At 36.2% G+C, this 20,892-nt stretch overlaps 1 protein-coding gene across 4 annotated transcripts in view; it reads left to right on the top strand.

Annotated features, from left to right (window-relative positions):
• Positions 1-20,892, top strand: part of SPATS2 (spermatogenesis associated serine rich 2) — a 159,771-nt gene that overhangs the window by 117,731 nt on the left and 21,148 nt on the right. For all 4 annotated transcript variants that reach the window (XM_070454481.1, XM_070454478.1, XM_070454479.1 and 1 more), the window contains 6 exons: positions 112-191; positions 7,606-7,714; positions 8,809-8,858; positions 15,863-16,124; positions 17,335-17,514; positions 19,946-20,081. In XM_070454481.1, coding sequence (XP_070310582.1) covers positions 112-191; positions 7,606-7,714; positions 8,809-8,858; positions 15,863-16,124; positions 17,335-17,514; positions 19,946-20,081 — 817 coding nt within the window. The remainder of the gene's footprint in view (positions 1-111; positions 192-7,605; positions 7,715-8,808; positions 8,859-15,862; positions 16,125-17,334; positions 17,515-19,945; positions 20,082-20,892) is intronic.

The raw sequence follows: 20,892 nt of genomic DNA, 5'->3' as shown, positions 1-20,892 counted from the left end.
GTTCTTAGCTTTTTATGGGAGAAAAGCAGTTAGTATTGGCCCTTACATTTTGCAGGCTGTTATGTTAGTTTTGGACCCTGTTGAATATATTTTTCTTTCTCATTCTTTCAGATTCATCAGGATTCATTTTTGATTTGCAATCTAATACTGTACTGGCCCAAGGAGGAGCTTTTGAAAACATGAAAGAAAAGGTATGTCTAGTTACTGTGGATAGGAAACTTGAATGTCTTGTTAAAATTTAGGTACTAATAAAATAATTGGCTACAAAACTCATTAAGAAAGTGAAAATTAAGAACAAAACTGTATGAATGCCACGGTATACCAGAGAGTAACTCCCATGAAGGTTTTGAGGAATCAGAGCCTGTAAGTATGAACAATTTTCTTTACACGTATACATATACATATATTTATTCTAAATTCTCTTGGACACCTTAATATTAATTAATACAACAGTATATCTATGGCTAAGTGTGTATCTCATTTGCTAACATTCTTTAAGGAATAGTCTGAATAGGATCGTCCCACTCACTTGAAGAGGATTTTTAAGACCAGGAGACTTTAGGGCAAGAAGAGAAATTTTCTAAGTAACATATCTTTGGAAGGGAACCAGGTTGTCTTTAGTAATATAACCCTTAATGAGCTATATTGAGAAAAAACATAAAACAAAAGCTTTACATGTGTTCTCCATCTCATTTAAAAAGTAAATCATTGATTCTGGAGTCATAGATACATATTGGTTCAATAATATAAACAATGTTGCATTTTCAGTTATGAGAATTTTGCCTTTATCTTTGAATCTGTAAGTTTTGCCTAAAGCCCATTTTCTAGTGATCACGGTAAGTTTTTTGTTCATCTCAAAAATGTGTATTATAAATTCACCCTCTTTGAATTATAGATTATATACCGTCCCACTTGTATAGTTTTATACTTTATCATTGTTCAATTAAGCCTGAAACAAAAAAAAAGTATAGAATGACATGAAAACAAGTGTACTAAAAAAGACTTAGGTCCTAATACGGGTTCTACTAATAACTTGAACAAGATTCTTTACTTCTCTTCATCTGTAAAAGGGCTTCCTTTTCGAGAAATATGGCAGACTAGATATCCTGAAAGCATTTCTAATGTAAAGTGGTTACAAATACAGAATGAAAATGATATACATCATTTTAAACGCATAGCCGAGGAATTCCCCGGTGGCCCAGTGATTAGGATTCTGTTTTCATTGCCGAGGGCCCAGATTTATTACCGGGTCTGGGAACTAAGAATGCTGCAGGCTACATGGCCTGGCAAAAAAAGAAAAAAAGCATAGCTGAACCCAAGAAGGGATATCCCTAGGGGCCAAAAATAGAGAAGAAACTGAAAAGCTGAGTGGTGAGCTGGAGCTGAGTAACTCTGATGTGTTTTGCCAGTCTCAGTAATAAATGGGTTTTTACCACCCAAGGCCCCAGATCTCAAAGCTTGTCCTGGGTTAGAAATTGGAACTGAGATCTTATATAAGGTTGAGATCCTGAAAATGTTTCATCTTCAGGGAAAGGTAAACTAAAACAAATCTTCCTACTGACTTTGAACACAATATTAATATTCTTACTGTAAATGTTCAGAGGAATATATTTAAGAAGTGAAAATAAACTCAACTTTTTTCACTAGTAGTAATATTCTGTAATTATTTTATAATATTATAGAATAAAACAAATCAAGAAATATGTTAATGTTTTTAAGAGCTAAAAACTTTCAGTTAAGAGAAATACATGTTCAAAAACGACTTTATAAAAAGTCTTTATAAAAAGTCTCTTTATAAAAGTCTTTATAAAAAGTCTCTAGGTCCACGGGTTAGAGCTCTGTGCTTCCACTGCAGAAGGCATAGGTTCAGTCCTGCATGCTGCACAGTGTGGCCAAAAAAAAAAAAAGTGCCTTTTAATATTACATTTAAACTGATGGTGTCAGTATAAACTTATGTTGTGAAAAGCAAAATTTCCTAGTTCTGTTCACTGAAAGGACCTAGAAATAATCACATCCTAGTATTAGGTTGGTGCAAATGTAATTGCGGTTTCAGACTGTGAATTTTAAATCATTGTAACTAGGCTCAAATGCATCTTTAATCAAAATAGAAACCATTACAATCAACACATTTTTGCCAACAAGAATAAGCTTGTTTATTTTTATAGTGTAAAAATCCATGCTTCGGGAGCCAATGAACTCTTGGAAAGCATTCTCTGCCTCTTGCTGGTTATGGAAGCATTTTCCCTGCAAAAGTTGTCAAGATGCTTGAAAAAGTGGTAGTTGTTTGGCAAGAGGTCAGGTGAACATGGCAGATGAGGTGGAACTCCGTAGCCCAATTTGTTTAACTTTTGAAGCAAATGTTGATTGTGCGAGGTGCAGTTGGGCGTTGTCATGGAGAAGAATTGGGCCCTTTATGTTGACCAATGCTGGTTGCAGGCGTTGCAGTTTTCAGTGCATCTCATCGATTTGCTGACCATACTTCTCACATGTAATGATCTCGCCAGATTCAGAAAGCTATAGTGAATTAGATGTGCAGCAGACCACCAAACAGTGACCATGACCTTTTTTTGGTGTAAGTTTGGCTTTGGGAAGTGCTTTGGACCTTCTCGGGGCTTCCCAGGTGATGCTAGTGATAAAGACCCCACCTGCCAATGCAAGCGAAAATCTAAGAGATGCGGGTTCGATCCCGGGGTTGGGAAGATCCCCTGGAGGAAGAAATGGCAACCCACTCCAATATTCTTGCCTGGAGAATCCCATGAACAGAGGTGCCTGGCAGTCTACAGTCCACGGGGTCGCAAAGAGTTGGGCACAACTGAGCAACTAACACTTTCACTTTTCTTTGGTTTTGAGAAGTGTTTTGGAGTTTCTTCTCCATCCAGCCACTGAGCTGATCAATGCTGGTAGTCATATAAAATCCACTTTCTGTCACACATCACAATCCATTCAAGAAATTGTTGTTACACAATAAAAGAGGATGACACTTCAAATCAATGGTTTTTTTGATTTGCTATCAGTTCATGAGGTACCCACTTATTGAACTTCTTCACCTTTCCAATTTGCTTCTAATGCAGAATGACCATAGATTGGTCGATGTTGAGTTCTTCAGCAACTTCTCGTGTAGTTGAAAGAGAATCAGCTTTGATGATCCTTTCATTTGGTCATTGTCAATTTGCAATTGCCGGCCACTCTGCTCCTCACCTTCAAGGCTCTCCTCTCCTTTACAAAACTTCTTGAAGCACCACTGCACTGTACGTTCGTTAGCAGTTTCTGGGCTAATGCATTGATGATGTTCAAATTGTCTCCACTGCTTTACGACCCATTTTGAACTCAAATAAGAAAATTGCTTGAATTTGCTTTTTGTCTAACATCATTTCCCTAGTCTAAAATATATAATATATAAAATATATAAAATAATATAAATAATATATATTTATATATAAAACATATAGATATATATAAAATATATAAAATAAACAGCAAATAATAAGTCATTAGCAAAAAAAAGTGAGAAATGTGCATTAAAATGATGTATAACATAATCACATTTATTTGAGAATATATTCCAATATCAAATGGCAAAGCTCAGCAGTGCAAGACCACAATTACTTTTACACCAACCTAATAGCAATAAACACACCTAGCTCTTAGATCTTAGTTTCTAACTACCACTGCCTACCAAAAAAAAAGGGGGGGTCTTCTTGAAGAAATAACCAATTTCACATTGTCCAGTAAGACAAGAAATGAAGATTATAAAGAATAAAAAGGAGGGGGGGGGAACTGCAGTTATTATAGATAATAGAATTGCCTACATAGAATAACCAAGAAAGCAACAAATTATTAGGAATAATGAAGTCATCAAAATAGTGGGATATAAAATTGACATATAAAAATGAAAAGAATATGCAGTTAATTGTAAAGTGTATATTTTTAACCTCAAAAGATACAAAATACCTTAGGAATAACTGACAAAGTTGGCATATTCGTTTTGAAGGGAAAATTGGCATTTCTAATGAATTTTTAGATTCACTACTGTTCAGAGTTTTGCCAAGAGAACGCGCTGATCATAGCAAACAGCCTCTTCCAACAACACAAGAGAAGACTCTACACATGGACATTGCCAGATGGTCAACACCGAAATCAGATTGATTATATTCTTTGCAGTCAAAGATGGAGAAGCTCTATATAGTCAGCAAAAACAAGACTGGGAGCTGACTGTGGCTCAGATCATGAACTCCTTATTACCAAATTCAGACTTAAATTGAAGAAAGTAGGGGAAACCAGTAGACCATTCAGGTATGACCTAAATCAAATCCCTTATGATTATAAAGCGAAAGTGAGAAATAGATTCAAGGGATTAGATCTGATAGACAGAGTGCCTGATGAACTATGGACGGAGGTTTGTGACATTGTACAGGAGGCAGTGGTCAAGACCATCCCCAAGAAAAAGAAATGCAAAAAGGCAAAATGGCTATCTGAGGAGGCCTTACAAATAGCTGTGAAAAGAAGAGAAGTGAAAGGCAAAGGAGAAAAGGAAAGATATACCCATTTGAATGCAGAGTTCCAAAGAATGCAGAGTTCCAAAGAATAGCAAGGAGAGACAAGAAAGTCTTCCTCAGTGATCAGTGTAAAGAAATAGAGGCAAACAATAGAATGGGAAAGACTAGAGATCTCTTAAAATTAGAGATACCAAGGGAACATTTCTTGCAAAGATGGGCTCGATAAAGGACAGAAGTGGGATGGGCCTAACAGAAGCAGAAGATATTAAGAAGAGGTGGCAAGAATACACTGAAGAACTGTACAAAAAAGATCTTCATGACCCAGATAATCATGATGGTGTGATCTCTCACCTAGAACCAGACATCCTGAAATGTGAAGTCCTTAGGAAGCATCACTACGAACAAAGCTAGTGGAGGTGATGGAATTCCAGTTGAGCTATTTCAAATCTTAAAAGATGATGCTGTGAAAGTGCTGCACTCAGTATGCTAGTAAATTTGGAAAACTCAGCAGTGCAGTGGCCACAGGACTGGAAAAGGTCAGTTTTCATTCCAATCCCAAAGAAAGACAATGCCAAGGAATGCTCAAACTACCATACAGTTGCACTCATCTCACATGCTAGCAAAGTAATGCTCAAAATTCTCCAAGCCGGGCTTCAACAGTGCATGAACCATGAACTTCCAGATATTCAAGCTGGATTTAGAAAGGGCAGAGGAACCAGAGGTCAAATTGCCAACATCTGTTGGATCATCCAAAAAGCAGGAGAGTTCCAGAAAAACATCTGTTTTATTGACTGTGCCAAAGCGTTTGACTGTGTGGATCACAGCAAACTGTGGAAAATTCTGAAAGAGATGGGAAAGCAGACCACCTGAGCTGCCTCTTGAGAAATCTGTATGCAGGTCAGGAAGCAACAGTTAGAACTGGACATGGAACAACAGACTGGTTCCAAATCGGGAAAGGAGTACATCAAGGTGTAGATTGTCACCCTACTTATTTAACTTATATGCAGAATACATCATGAGAAACGCTGGGCTGCATGAAGCACAAGCTGGAATCAAGATTGCTGGGAGAAATATCAATAACCTCAGATACACAGATGACACCACCCTTATGGTAGAAAGCAAAGAAGAACTAAAGAGCCTCTTGATGAAAGTGAAAGAGGAGGACTTCCCTGCTGGTCCAGTAATCAAGAATTCACCTTCCATTGCAAGGGTCACGAGTTCAATCCCTGGTCAGGGAGCGAAGATTCCACATACCTTGCGGCCAAAAAAAAAAAAAAAAAACACAAAAAAGCAATATTGTAATAAATTCAATAAAGACTTTTTAAAAAAAGAAAAGAAAGTTAAAGAGGAGAGTGAAAAAGTTGGCTTTAACTCAACATTAAGAAAACTAAGATCATGGCATCCGATCTCATCACTTCATGACAAATAGATGGGGAAACAGTGGAAACAGTGACAGACTCTATTTTGGGGGGCTCCAAAATCACTGCAGATGGTATTGCAGCCATGAAATTAAAAGATGCTTGCTCCTTTGAAGAAAAGCTATGACCAACCTAGACAGCATATTAAAAAGCCAGAGACATTACTCTGCCAACAAAGGTCCATCTAGTCAAAGCTATGGTTTTTTCAGTAGTCATGTATGGATGTGAGAGTTGGACTATAAAGAAAGCTGAGCACCAGGGAATTGATGCTTTTGAACTGTGGTGTTGGATAAGACACTTGAGAGTCTCTTGGACAGCAAAGAGATCCAACCAGTCTATCCTAAAGAAAATCAGTCCTGAATATTCATTGGAAGGACTGATGCTGAAGCTGAAACTCCAATACTTTGGCCACCTGATGCGAAGAACTGACTCATTTGAAAAGACCCTGATACTGGGAAAGATTGAAGGCGGGAGGAGAAGGAAATGACAAGAGGATGAGACGGTTGGATGGCATAACTGACTCAATAGACTTGAGTCTGAGTAAACTCTGGGAGTTAGTGATGGACAGGGAGGCCTGGTGTGCTGCAGTCCATTGGGTCACAAAGAGTTGGACACGACTGAATGATTAAACTGAACTGTTCAGAAATTCTACTAGTGATTATATATACAATAGACACATCCTCTCACTGTTCACTAAAGACTTGTTTTCCTTTTTTTTAACAATTTGCTAAGCATTGTTGTAAGCATTCAGTAAATAAGCATAAGCGTAGGAATGTTTACTATGGCATTTTTCATAGTAGCCAAGCACTGGAAAGAATGTAAATGTCTGTCAACAGAAAAATGATTAAATTGGCTATATTCACACAATGGAAATGCTATTTAGCAGTTAAAATAAATTACTGATAAATAATAATGAGATGTATTTACCAACATGAAAAATCTAAAAAACAATATTACATGAGAAAGCAAATTAAAAATAGATATGTATGATATTGATATGTAATGCAAACAATAATATGTCTTACCCTTGGATACAGACATACATCATAAAAGTACAAAAACAAATATTGAAATAACACCAAATTCAAGGTAGAAATCTCTGTGGAGAGGAGGGAAATGGGATTTATGAGAAGCTTCATGGGCATTTCAATTGCATATATTTTATTTTATTAAACTGGCCATCATAGTGAGTGTTCATTATGTTTTATGTATCTGAAGTAGTTTATAATAACTTAAATGATATTTATAGCATTATTATACAATTAAATGATATGAAATAAATGTTTTAAAAATGCTATGCAAAAATCTAAATTATTATTGGTGGTTTATTCTGGTGGTTTGTTAAACTTTACTCCTTTCTCTGTAGTATGCTAAAAATGAGGAAATGTTGATGCTAAATTAATACCTGATACCTGAATTAAACCACCCTGAGATAAGATCTGGCACAAATCTTCTGTTTCTGGAAATGTTCTGCTTTTTCTAAGTTTTAAAGTTAATTTTTTATGTGTTGGCATCATTCATCTATTAATCATCCCAGTGAGATGGTTGTGTGTACTCTCGCTGATACTAAAGTGATATGATACACCTTGTTAAAGATGAAATGGTACCCTTACTGTTATTCCCTGTAATAGGCCTCAGCTTCCAACTGATCTCCTGATACTAGAATTAAATGACCTTATCTTCTTTTTCAGATAAATGCAGTGCGTGCAATAGTTCCCAATAAGAGTAACAATGAAATTATCCTGGTTTTGCAGCACTTTGATAATTGTGTGGACAAAACAGTACAAGCATTTATGGAAGGTAACCCTAGCTCAATATTTTTGCAAGCTCATATTTGTTCAAATAGAAGTTGCTTCAAATTTCTATAACATTTATTCGGCAGTCTGGTATTTTATAGATGATATAGCAGGCCCTGTGCGATTTTTAAAGATATCTTTTAAAGCTCCTTTTTTCAGTCCTAGAAGTAATTCATTCATAAGCTATATGATACTTGGAATAAGAGACAAGCAGAGAAGACTCCTTCATTTTATTCAGAACGTTTTCTAATGACAGTTAAGAAGAAATAAGGTAGCCAGTGGTATAAGGAACTTGATTGGAGTTGGATTGAATAAGAATTTAAGAAGCAATGACAGAGCAGTGGTCCAGTGGCTCAGCTACAGATGGCAGATTTAGGGACTCAATAGTCTTTTTTAGGCTCTGACAAGTGATTTAAATATATGGATTTGAGTTTCCTTATTTACCATACAAAAAATGGTATGCTTAGTCAAACCTTCTGATTTTATAGAGTTGAGGAGCATTTTACAAAATTCTTTCCACATAACTTATTTGGGAAAAACTGTCTGAAGTTGTCTCTTTCATTGAACAGTGACACTGATGTCAAAATAGATCTCCCTCTTTTTACTTTTCTGAATTTGCCAGTGTAGAATAAACAGGTCCAAATACTGGAAGTTTTTTCTTTATCATCATATTTTTTTTTTATAATGTTAGTATTTGGGTCTAGGGTAGTAGACGGTTCTTTCTGAAACAATGTAACCAGGTGGTGTGTAATCTTCTGGAGGAGAGGGGACACCATACTTGGGCTGAAACCAGTCGTCTTTGTATTTGGTTAAATCTACATACATAAAAAGAAGCTTCAAAATGGTCAGGCTACATTAGTCTCTTCCTGGAAGAACTTACTGAAGAAATTAAATGGAGAAGGGGGATCTAAATGGGCAGGTATTCTAAAAGGTAAGCATGATATGATTATCTCAATACATTAGCTTAGATACCTGAACCATCACTTTTCCTATTGGGAGAGGGAGACTTTCCAGCAGTTACAAAATTCAGGGACACTAATTCCTGCTTGAGCATGCCTGTGATGGGAGATAAAAATCTGTGACTGGTTTCTCTTACAGGTAGTGCCAGTGAAGTACTCAAAGAATGGACAGTAACAGGCAAGAAAAAGGTAAAAATGAATTAAATTTAAGTGTGGTATCCCTATTTGTATTATAAAAAAATTAAGCCCTGCAGAAATATTGAAAGATTTACATGTGCATCTTCAGTTTACCTGGCTAAGAAAAGTTTTCTTCCAGGACACTGTAACACTGCTATGTACATAGAGTACCACAGTCTCCTCCATGTGATTTCAGGCAGAAAGCAGAATTACTCTGCCACCACAGTTGCAGAGAGTGTATTAATATTAGGCAGGGATGAAACAAGAGAGCATGTCAAGGACAGCAGAGCTCCTCTAGAGAAAGTGATCCATTCCAGTGGTTTTCAACATCATTCATATCATACGTCAGTTAAAATAGTTCAGATTTTTAAGTCAGACCACTTGTGTTGTAATCTCTGATATTAATCAGCTTTAGCCTAAAGCCTAAAGAGAAGCTTTGCTACTTTTAGCTATGCAGAGGGGTTTAATGGTCTAGTTCAGGGAGATATTAGAAGATAATAGAAGGCACTTGGACTGTGGAATCAGTCAAAACTGGATTTATATCCTATTCTACTACTTACTGGTTCTATTTCCTGGGAATATTGTTTAACCCTAGTGAGCCTTAGTTTGCTCATCTCTAAAATAGGAAAATAATATTGACAACTACAAGTTTTTTAGTTCAGTTCATTTCAGTCGCTTAGTCGTGTCCAACTGTTTGCAACCCCGTGGGCTGCAGCACGCTAGGCTTCCCTGTCCATCACCAACTCCCGGAGCTTACTCAGACTCATGTCCATCGAGTCGGTGATGCCATCCAACTGCCTCATCCTCTGTTGTCCCTTTCTCCTCCCACCTTCAATCTTTCCCAGCATCAGGGTCTTTTCAATTGAGTCAGTTCTTCTCATCAGGTGGCCAAAGTATTGGAGTTTCAACTTCAGCATCAGTCCTTCCAATGAATGTTCAGGACTGATTTCCTTTAGGATGGACTGGTTGGATCTCCTTGCAGTCCAAAGGACTCTCAAGAGTCTTCTCCAATACCACAGTTCAAAAACATCAATTCGTTGGGGCCCAGCTTTCTTTATAGTCCAACTCTCACATCCATACATGACTACTGAAGAAAACCATAGCTTTGACTAGATGGATCTTTGTTGGCAAAATAATGTCTCCTCAAGTGTTTAATACAATATATAGCATATCAGTTCTCCTTATCCACTTGAAACCAAAAATGCTTTTCCCAAAAAGGACACTAGCTAACCTCAACATGCTTCCCATAGCTCTTAACTCTAAATCTAGTTCCTTTAGGAAGTGCTTGAAGTGTGAATTTGAATCAAGTATCTCTATGAAATCTCTTTGGAGTCTATATTAGGTTAGTGCTGGAGTTCTGGAATGCTTTCTTGATGACTCTAAATCACTTCATTAGGAATTCTGCTAAGTCTTGATTAAACCAGACTTGGGAAAAAAAAGAAAACAGGCTTGGCTCCAATGACCCTTGAGAACTTTTTCTAAGAACTTAATACTACCGCAGATTCCCCTGAAGCTTTCCATACCTGTAGCTTTGAATATTTGCTTAACCACTTCCCATGGCTTTCACCAAACCCAAATAACTGTGCGTATTCTGATTTATTATTTTATTGGCCAAGGATAATAGGTTATTAGTAATGTAATATGTGCACAAAGCTGGGGAAGTATGTGTTGGAGATACATAAATTCCTTAAAATTTGGAGAAAGAAAAATGGCTTCAGTTTGGCAATCCCAAATACCCAAATCACATCCAGTTAACTGTTGGGATTAGTTCAATAGGATATGATCATGAACGGTTACTGGGGATAGGTATTACATGCATAGGACAGTGACACAAAAACTTAGACAGCTCACATGGGAGAAAGTAATTAAGAAAAGGAGAAATGAGAATTGTGGAGAGGAAAAATCCCTTACTAGATACATGATTGCAAATAGTTTTTCACATTCTGTGGATTGTCTTCTTTCTCATGAAGTCCAGTTTGTTTTTCTTTGTTAACTGTGCCTTTGGTGTCATCTCTAAGAAATCCTTACCAAATCCAATATCGTGAAGCTTTTGTCCTACATCATTTTCTTATAAGTTTTGTTGATTTAGGTCTTACATTTAGGTTTGATCCATTTTGAGATAATTTTTGTGTTACGTTTCAGGTTAAAGTCCAACTTTATTCTTTTATAAGTGGGGATTCCAGTTTTTCCAGCATTATTTGTTGAAAAGACTGTCCTTTCCCCATTGAGTAGTTTTGGCAAAAATCATTTAGCCATATATGTTAGAGTTCACTTCTGGGCTGTTTATACTATTTCATTGTCTCTGTGTTTGTCTTTTATAGTATTTTTGTCACTCTGCATGGCTTGCAGGATCTCAGTTCCCTGACCAGGGATCAAACCCCTGCCCTCCACAGTGGAAGCAGAATCTTAACCACGGGCCACCAGACAAGTCCCTTATACATCTGTCTTTACCCTAGTACTACACTATTTTGATTAGTGCAGCTTTGTAGTAAGTTTTGAAATCAGGTTGTATGAGTCTCCCTGTTTTGTTCCTCTTTTTCTTTAAATTTTTTCTTGAAATGTTGATTTACAATGTTGTGTTAATTTCAGGGGGTACAGCAAAGTGATTCAGTTATATACACACACACACACACACACATATACATAAATTTTTTGAGATTCTTTTCCATTGTACCAGCTGAACCACAAGGGAAGCCCATTGTAGGTTATTAGAAGATACTGTTATAGTCCCCAACAGTAGGTCTTTGTTGGTTATCTTTTCATATATAATAATGTGTATATTTTAGTCCCAAACATACTAGCCCTCCCATACTAGCCCCGTTCCCTTTTGGTGACCATAAGCTTGTTTTCTATGTCTGTGAGTCTATTTTTCTTTTGTAAATAAATTCGTTTGTGTCCTTTTCTTTTAGATTACACATATAAGTGATATCATATGATATTTGTCCTTCTCTGTCTGACTTATTTCATTTAGTATGATAATCTCTAGTCCTCTTTTTCAAGATTGTTTTGGTTCCTTGAGAGTGCATATGAATTTTAAGATGGGTTTTTCTGTTTCTGCAAAAAATATCATTGGGATTTTGATATGGATTGCATTGATTCTGTAGATCACTTTGGGTAGTATTGACATTTTAATATTAAATCTTCTAATTCATAAATATGAATGTGTTTCTATTTGGTTATGCTATTATAAATTGAATTATTTTATAATTTACTTTTCAGATTGTTCATGTATGGAAGTACAACTGATTTTTGTGTGTTGACTGTATCCTGCTGCTTTGCTGAATAGTTCTGTGTGTGTGTAATCTTTAAAATTTTCTATATATAAGATCATATCTTTTGCAAACATATTTTACTTTTTCGTTTCCTGCTTGGATGCCTTTTGTTTCTTTTTCTTTCTTAATTGCACTGGCTACAACCTTCAGTACTGTGTTGAATAGAAATGGCAAAAGTGGGCATCCTTGCCTTGTTCCTGATCTTTGAGGAAAAGCTCTCCTCTTTGACTGTTGTTCCATGTGGGTTTTTCATATATGTATTTTATTATATTGAAGTAGTTTCCTTCTAGTCCTAGTTTTTTTTTTTAGTGTTTTTATCATGAAAGTATATTTTAATTTTGTCACATGTTTTTTCTGCATCAATTAAGATGATCGTGTGGCTTTTTTCCCCTTCTTTCTGTTAATATGGTGTGTTACATTGATCAGTTTTCTTAAGTTGAACCATTCTTGCATTCAGGGAATAAATCCTATTTGGTCATGGTATATAATTATTTTAATATGTTGTTGAATTTGGTTTGGTACTGTTTTGTTGAGAATTTTTGCATCAGTGTTCATAAGGGATATTGCTTTGTAGTTTTCATCTAGTGTCTTTGTCTAAGTATCAGGGTTATGCTGACCTCATAGAGTGAGTTAGATATTGTTTCCTTCTCTTCAGCAGCTTTTTTTTTCTTTTTTTTTAAGTTTGGCAGGAGTAAATGTTTGGTAGAATTCACTAGTGAAGCCAAGGCTTTTCTTTGTCAGGAGATTTTTTATTCATGTTTCAGTCTCCTAACTAGTTAGATTTTCTCTTTCTTCATGACAGTATTGGTAGGTTTTGTGTTTCTAGGAATTTGAACAATTTCATCTAAGTTATACAATTTGTTGGTATATGATTGTTCATAATATTCTCTTACAATCAATAGTAATGTACCCACTTTCATTTCTTATTTTAATACGTTGAGTCTTCTCACTTTTTTCTTAGTCCAGCTAGCTAAAGGTTTGTCAACTTTGTTTTTATGAAGAACTAGCTTTTGGTTTTGTTGGTCTTCTAAGTCATGTAGAAAACAAAAAGAAGAGTAACAAACCATTGTTATAATAATACTAGCTTTTGTAGTTGTGCATATATTTTACCTCTGCCAAGTTCTTTATTTCTCTGTGTGCCTTCAGAAGACCATCTAGTGTTGTTTCACTTCACCTTACAGGCCTCCCTTGAGCATTTCTGGCGGGGCAGGTCTGGTAGTCATGGACTCCCTCCTCTTTGTTTATCTGGGAATGTCCTAATTTATCCCTCAGTTTTGAAAGACAGTTTTGCTACATAGAGGATTCTTGGTTGGTGGGTTTGTTTGTTTTTTTCCTTTTAGCACTTTGAATATATCTGCCTACTGCCTTATGGCCTCCTATGTTTCTGATGAGAAATTTGCTAATCTCACTGATGATCTCTTGTGTGTGATAAGTAACTTCTCTCTTGCTGCTTTCTAGATTCTTTCTTTATCTTTGGGAAGTTTGGTTACAACGTGTTTCATCCTCTTTTAGAGGTTGTTAAGCTTCTTGGATGTTTATAGTCATGTCTTTCATCAAATTTGGAAAGTTTTCAGCCATTATTTCTTCATACGTTCTTTCTTCCCTTTCTCTCCTCTCCTTATCCAGTTTATACAGTGCATATGTTGGTTTGCTTGATGGAGCCCCACAGGTCCCTTAGGCTCTTCACTTTTCTTCAGTCTTTTTTTTTCTCTTCCTCAAACTCAATAATTTCAGTTGTGCCATCTTGAAACCCACTGGTTCTTTCTTCTGATTTCTCAGATCTCCCTTTGAATCCCTTCAGTGATTTTTTAAAAAAAATTTAAGTTACTGTACTTTTCAGCTCCAGAATTTCATTTTTGATTTCTTTTTTAGATTTAATTTCTTTTTCTATCTCTTAATTAATATTTCCATTTTGTTCATACTTTGTTTGCTTGACCTTCCCCACATTTTCCTTTAGTTCTTTAAACATTTTTAAGGCAGCTTTTTTTTTTTTTCCCATTTTTGAGGGGTGGGGTTTGGTTGTACTGAATCTTCGTTGCTGCATGGGCTTTTCTCTGGTTGCAGAAAGCAGGGACTACTCTCCTTTGTGCTGTTTTGTACTCTGCAGCTAGCAGGGACTAGTTGCATTGTGCAGGCTTCTCATTGCAGTGACTTCTCTTGTTGTGAAACACAGGCTCTAGGCACGTGGGCTTTAGCAGTTGCAGCATGTGGGCTCAGTAGTTGGCAGCTCCCAGGCTCTAGAGCACAGGCTCAGGTGCACAGGCTTAGTTGCTCCATAGCATGTAGGATCTTCCCAGACCAGAGATCATGTCTCCTATGTTGGGAGGTGAATTCTTTACCACTGAAACACCAGGGGAGCCCAAAAATGCACTAGGCATTTGAGTAAAAAAATCCTACTTATGGAAACTGCTAGTTAGGAACATATTAAGAATCCATGTTTATATAATTAAAATTAATCTTTGGATAAAAAAATAAAGGCTTTAATATATCTCCCAACAAGTCTTTCTCAGGGAAAGTTTCTATTGATTTATTCTTTTCCTTTGTATTGGCCATACTTTCTTATTTTTTTGTGTTCTTTGTGATTTTTTGTTGAAAGCTAGACATTTGAATCTAATAATTTGATAACCCTGGAAACCAGATTCTCCCTCTTTCTCCAGGTTTGCTGTTTTTTGTTATTGCTATATTTTAAAATTGTTGTAAGCTGTCTTTGTACCAAGGGTCAGCCTAAGGTGTAAACTTAAGGTCTTCTCAGATCTTGTCTATGCTTTTCCCTGGGCATGCATGATTACTTTCAATTTTTTTCTATATATAAAGTTGTTTTTGAATGTCCTAGTCTTCGATGTCTGTCTCCTGAAAGGGAATAAAGAGAAATGAAGTGGGGAGGAAAGGTACCACCACTTTAATTCCCCCAAAGGAATTAAACTTCAACCAGAAGGGGAGGGGCTTGGAACAGTGGGAGAAGGTGCAGCATCAGTGGCTGCCTGCCTCTGTCTGTACCTTTGTAGTGAAAGGCAACAGTCAGTGACCACGACACAGCTCCCAGATATTTGGAAGACAGGGTCCTTTTAGCCTACCCTGACTCCAGCAAGCTATGTGCCAGCTGCTCCAAGAACAGGTGCAAGGCTGCCTGTTCCCTAACTGGGGGTGGGGGGGTGAGTATCTGCTACTGTGCTCAGAACTGAAATTGACTGAAATTAACTGCAATTTATCATCCAAGTCTTCTCCTGGAAATTATAAGCCTTCAGTAGACTCCAGACTTCCAAAATAGTTAGACAGATTCTGCCAGTGTAATTGTTGTCTAGGTGAGGAGACAGATTTCTGATGCAAAATCCTCTGCAGTGCAGATTTAATTTATCTTTATTAAACTGAAGTTTCACTTCATTCCATATGTTTATAGCTACACCAGTTTTTCTATTGGATTATTATTTTGTTTGTTTAAGAGCTTTCTCTATTTCTTTGTATATATTACACTTTTTTTTCACATTTTGTAATTTATCTTTTGATTTTTCTTATAGGGGGTTTTGTTATGCTTTGCTGTTTTATTTTTATGTGTTTGAATTTATCTTAAGTATTTTACACAGTTATTTTAGTCAGTGGTTTAACATACACAAAAATGTATTCAGTTTCTGGAAGAGCAAATGAGAAATTGGTAATATTGGTTGCCTATGGGTAGCTGGCATCACCTCTCTGGTTTGTCGGGGTCTTCTTTTTCTTTTCTTTTTTCAAATCTTTAATAACCATTAGAACAAAAAGAAGAAAAGCAAGCCAAAACCTGCAGCAGAACCAAGTAACAGTATCCCAGATTCCAATAAATCGGTTTCCGTTCAAGAGGAACAATCTGCACCCTCCTCAGAGAAAGGTGGTATTAATGGTTATCATGTCAACGGTGCCATCAATGATACCGAGTCTGTGGACTCACTCAGTGAAGGTATGGAGACACTTTCAATAGAAGCCAGAGAACTGGAGGATCCTGAGTCTGCCACATCAGAAATGCTAGATAGAACAGGTGAGTATATTAACAGGTCCTTGGAAAGTTCCATTCTACTGAAAAATACAGGGACTTCTTGGTTGAGAAAGCAATCAATAAATTAAATCTAGTTAGTTTTTTAATTTTGTTATTTATGTGAAAGAGTCACATTTGGTAATTATCAAAAAGGCCTAGAAAAATATAATTCTTATTCCATTGTTTCATATTTTAATTTTAGTCTAAATCAGCCTTGTGGAAATCTTCTAATTTAATAGTTCTGTAATACTTAGAGATTACAGAAGGTGACCTTAGGTGTTTTTTTAACTTCACATTTATTAAAGGAAATGATGATCATGAGTTGATATTGATGTTATTATTCCAAGACTCAACACAGTAAGGAATATATAAGCATTATTGTAATCCTATGGCTTTCATTAGACGTAGACTGTTGGTTTTTATAGTCTCACATTTGTTTTTTAATAAAGAATTAAGATTAGTATTAGTTGTAAATTCAGATAGCTTGTACATTTTGTTTCATTAACCATTTTGATGAGTACTGGAAAGATATTGGGAATATATTTGTAAAAATAGGCTTTTTAATTACTTGTTTGTTAATCCAGTTCTCTTTGCTCTGTTGCTGCTGGCTTTATAAATGTAATGCCATTTTTTAAATTATGCTGTATATTTCAGATTTTTTTTATTGATTAGTTCGAGCACACACACGTACATACAAAGACTTAGAAAAAAACATAGCACCTCAAACAAACCATAGATAGTCAATGGCCTCTATTTTTTTCTGAACTAGCTTTCCTTTATTTCCTAACTCTTTGCCCTTTCTATTTCCTCAAGCTTTTAAAACTCTCTTTCTTTCCCTGGAACAGTGTAGAAATCTTTTCCTCAGAATAACTTAACAGAAGCTTGTCAGAAGGTGGTGATATTGACTCTTCACTTCCTTGTGACCAGAACTGCAAGGAAGTTATTAACAAGGTCCAGGGAATGAGCTAGCCTATCTGGAGATGGGTTAATAAAGAACTCTTCTCTTCAGTCGTGTGCCTCCTGGGCTAAGCCAGATGATACTCACAGCCCCACTGACTCTGCTCTTCATCCTGTTTTGTCAGTTGATTCTATTCACAACCTTTTAAGAGGCATTGTTTTACTGCATTTTTACCTTTTTACTTCATGTGTACTTAAAGACTCCTTGATTTACCCTTAAACTCTACTCTAAAATACTGGTCTCTTTATTTGACAGGATCCATGCTGGAGAATGGTGTCTCTGATTTTGAGTCCAGATCTTTGACTATGCACCCTACTCAGAATTCTCAACAAAATAGGAACGCTGCCAAGTCTCTCTCAAGAACTACTGTAGGACCTCAGCTTTCAAATCTAGGCATGGAAGATGTTCCCCTCTCTTCCACCAACAAAAAGCTTGGTAAATCAAAGACCTTCCTTTGAGAGAAAGCAAAAAGAATCTGTGTTTTTAGCTAGAGAGAGCAAATTATCTCTTTCTTCTCAGAGATAAGGTTTCAAAAGTGACTATCCATGATGATCCAGCCTTTCCCCAGTTTTGTGTACACAGTTGGAGTCTGATAGTAGTATAATGCCATACAGTCTTCAGACAACAATAGTGGTCGTTTTTTGTGAATGAGGGTCAAACTCTGCGGCTAGCATGACTTTCTGCTAACATTAACCTTCATTTTATTTGCTTTACTGCAACATGTCTGTGCTATTTCCTTCATTTTTAACTCCAGGTTGATTCAACAGTTAAAAGCTTTGCCATCTCTGAAATGGCAAAGAAATATTGATTAGTTCGAGAAATATTTTTTTGAAGAAAATTTTAGTTTCTCTTTTCAACTTCATGCTTTTACTAATACCTATCAGACTGTAGCTTTAAACAAGGTCATTTTCTCTTAAGTAAATCCTTAGCATTGATTGATGGTAGCCATTTGCTGTTTTTTTTAAACTATAATAGTTATTTAAATAATCAGCCAATAATTAGATAGACGATAATAGCCCTTCTATCGTCCATTTAAGGATGGCAGTCCACTTACCTGAACAAATGAAACAGAAAAATGTAAAAAGACCCTTGTAACCTGTAGCTCTGTATTGAATTATTTATACCGCATGAACCAAATTTAATTATTGAGGCTCTCTTTTTTCATCTTTCTAACAGAGCCCTCAACTTGTCCAGAAAGGCAAGTCTGAGAGTATTTAGTCAAGCAAAAATAAAGGAACAGTGCTTGAAAGCTTTTAGGTAGATTTTAAAAGAAATCAGGTTGAGATGAGGAAGGATTTAAATTAAAGATTGAAAATCTGTGTCTTGGCACTTTATAAATTTGTTAGATCAGTTATTCTAACTACCAGTCATAGTAACTTTGACATCAGTGAATATAAAAAGGTTACAATAGAATTCTCAGAAACTGGTTAAAATATGTTGGGTAGGTAAATATGCTTCATCTTTATCTACAGTGTTGACTTACTCACTTAAAATGCTTCGAACTGTACTATCAAGAGAGAACTTTATCAGTTTTGTAATATCTACATGGTGAATTGTGTTCTACTAAATCCTGTTATGTAGGGAGTTTTGAAAATTTGGTACCACCTCAAATAATTTTTCATTTTGGGTTCTTTTTTTAGTCTTTTTCTCTCTGTGCTTAATTTCATTATGGATAGTTTCTAAAATTACTGTCTTCAAATTTATTAATCTTTTTTCTCTAAGTTTTTAATCTGCTATTAATCCAATTCAGTGTATTTTTCATCTCTGATTTTTTTTTTCATCTCCAAAGATTCTGTTGGAATCTTTTTAAATATCTTCCATGTGTCTCCTTAACAGATTATACTATTCCTCCGCCTTCTTGAACATGTGATATTTGATTATATTAGCTGTTTTGATGTCCTTACCGACTTGATTCTATATCTTTGTCATTTCTGCACCTGTTTCTGTTAATTGATTTTTCCCTTCATTATAGATCAGTCATGTTTTTCTGCCTCTAGTAATTTTTTTATTAGATGCCAGACATTGTGAATTTTGCTTTGTTGATTGCTAGATATTTTCATATTTCTTTAAATATTCTTGTGATTTATTCTGGAACTGTTACTTGGAAACAGTCTGCTTGCTTGCTTAAGCTTTGTTAGTAGAAGTAGCGCAGCCTTTAGTCTCAAGCTAATTACTGAGGCAGTACCCCTCTAAGTACTCTACCTGGTGCCCCACTATGCTGGTGTGAACATAGACTATTCCTGGTCTGGGTGAGCTCTTAGGATTATTCTACCTGCTCCTTTCCAGTGGTTCTTTTCCCTGTTTTGGGTGGTTCTGCACACGCATGCACTCAGAATCCTCTGTGGATCTTTGTACAGTTTCTTCATTGCTGTGTAGCTTTCTCCTCTCCACTGTTCTGCCCTGAGAATTCTAGCCATCTTAGCCTCCTTGAACTCTCAACTCTGTCCCCTCAATTCAAGGAGATGTGCAGACTCAACTTAGGATTTCTCCTCCTTGCATTGCAGCCTGGAAACTCTCTTATGGCAGCATGTTGAGGCCATCTTAGGCCTCACTTTTTTTGTTTTCTGTGTTCTTGTGGAGGGTGGTAAGAAGTACTGCATATTGTTCATTGTCTGAAAACCATTGTTTCATATATTTTGTGTATGTGTGAAATTTTTTAAGACAGGAAGGTAAATTCAATTCCTATTACTCCATCTTGGCCAGGATACTTTAAAAAAAAAATCTATGAAAAATTCAGTTTTCTGTTGAGGGTGGCCATTTAGGAAGCATTCTTAGTTATGAGATGTTAGTTATGTTACATGCTTAGGTATTCAGATCCAATTTTCAAGTTACCTATGTTCTTTTTTTTATTGGGGTTCTTTCCAAGGTTCTAATATTGAAAAATCTGTGAAAGACCTCCAGCGCTGCACAGTGTCTCTTGCACGATATCGAGTTGTAGTTAAAGAAGAGATGGATGCTTCTATTAAGAAAATGAAACAAGCTTTTGCCGAATTGCAGAGCTGGTAAGTTAAGTTGCATTTTGTATCAGTAGCATGAAAATGATAAAGATGGTTAACCATTCACCAAGTTCTTTAATTCCTAACTCTTAACTACTCTACACAGTGGAGGAAGACTTAAAAATCCTATGCTATGTTTTGCTTTCTGCTTCATTCTGTTTGTGGTCACAGTTTAAGAATGAGTCGTAGAAGAAACTCATGCTTTAGGAATGGACCTAAGGTTAATATTGTTTGGAAAGGGACAAGTAATTATAGAGTAGGTCACGCTCCTTTACATTAGGGTCTGTCTTTTAAACCAGGAACCTGTAACCAATGACATGATGTTTTTGAACAAATCAATATGCCAGCAAATTTGGAAAACTCAGCAGTGCAGTGGCCACAGGACTGGAAAAGGTCAGTTTTCATTCCAATCCCAAAGAAAGGCAATGCCAAAGAATGTTAAAACTACGGCACAGTTGCACTCATTTCACATGCTAGCAAAGTAATGCTCATATTCTCCAAGCTAGGCTTCAACATTACATGAACTGAGAACTTCCAGATGTTCAAGCTGGATTTAGAAAAGGCAGAAGAACCAAAGATCAAATTGCCAACATCTGCTGGATCATAGAAAATGCAAGAGAATTCCAGAAAAACATCTACTTCTGCTTCATTGACTAGGCCAAAGCCTTTGATTGTGTGGATCACAACAAACTGTGGGAACTTCTTAAAGAGATGGGAATCTCACCTGCCTGCCTCTCACCTGCCTCCTAAGAAACTTATATGCAGGTCAAGAAGCAACAGTTAGAACCAGACATAGAACAACAGACTGGTTCCAAAT

This window comes from Odocoileus virginianus, chromosome 24 (assembly GCF_023699985.2).
Source record: "Odocoileus virginianus isolate 20LAN1187 ecotype Illinois chromosome 24, Ovbor_1.2, whole genome shotgun sequence".
In the NCBI taxonomy this organism is placed as follows: domain Eukaryota; kingdom Metazoa; phylum Chordata; class Mammalia; order Artiodactyla; family Cervidae; genus Odocoileus; species Odocoileus virginianus.
Note: the sequence above shows the minus strand (reverse complement) of the source record. Positions and strands in the feature narration are given on the sequence as shown.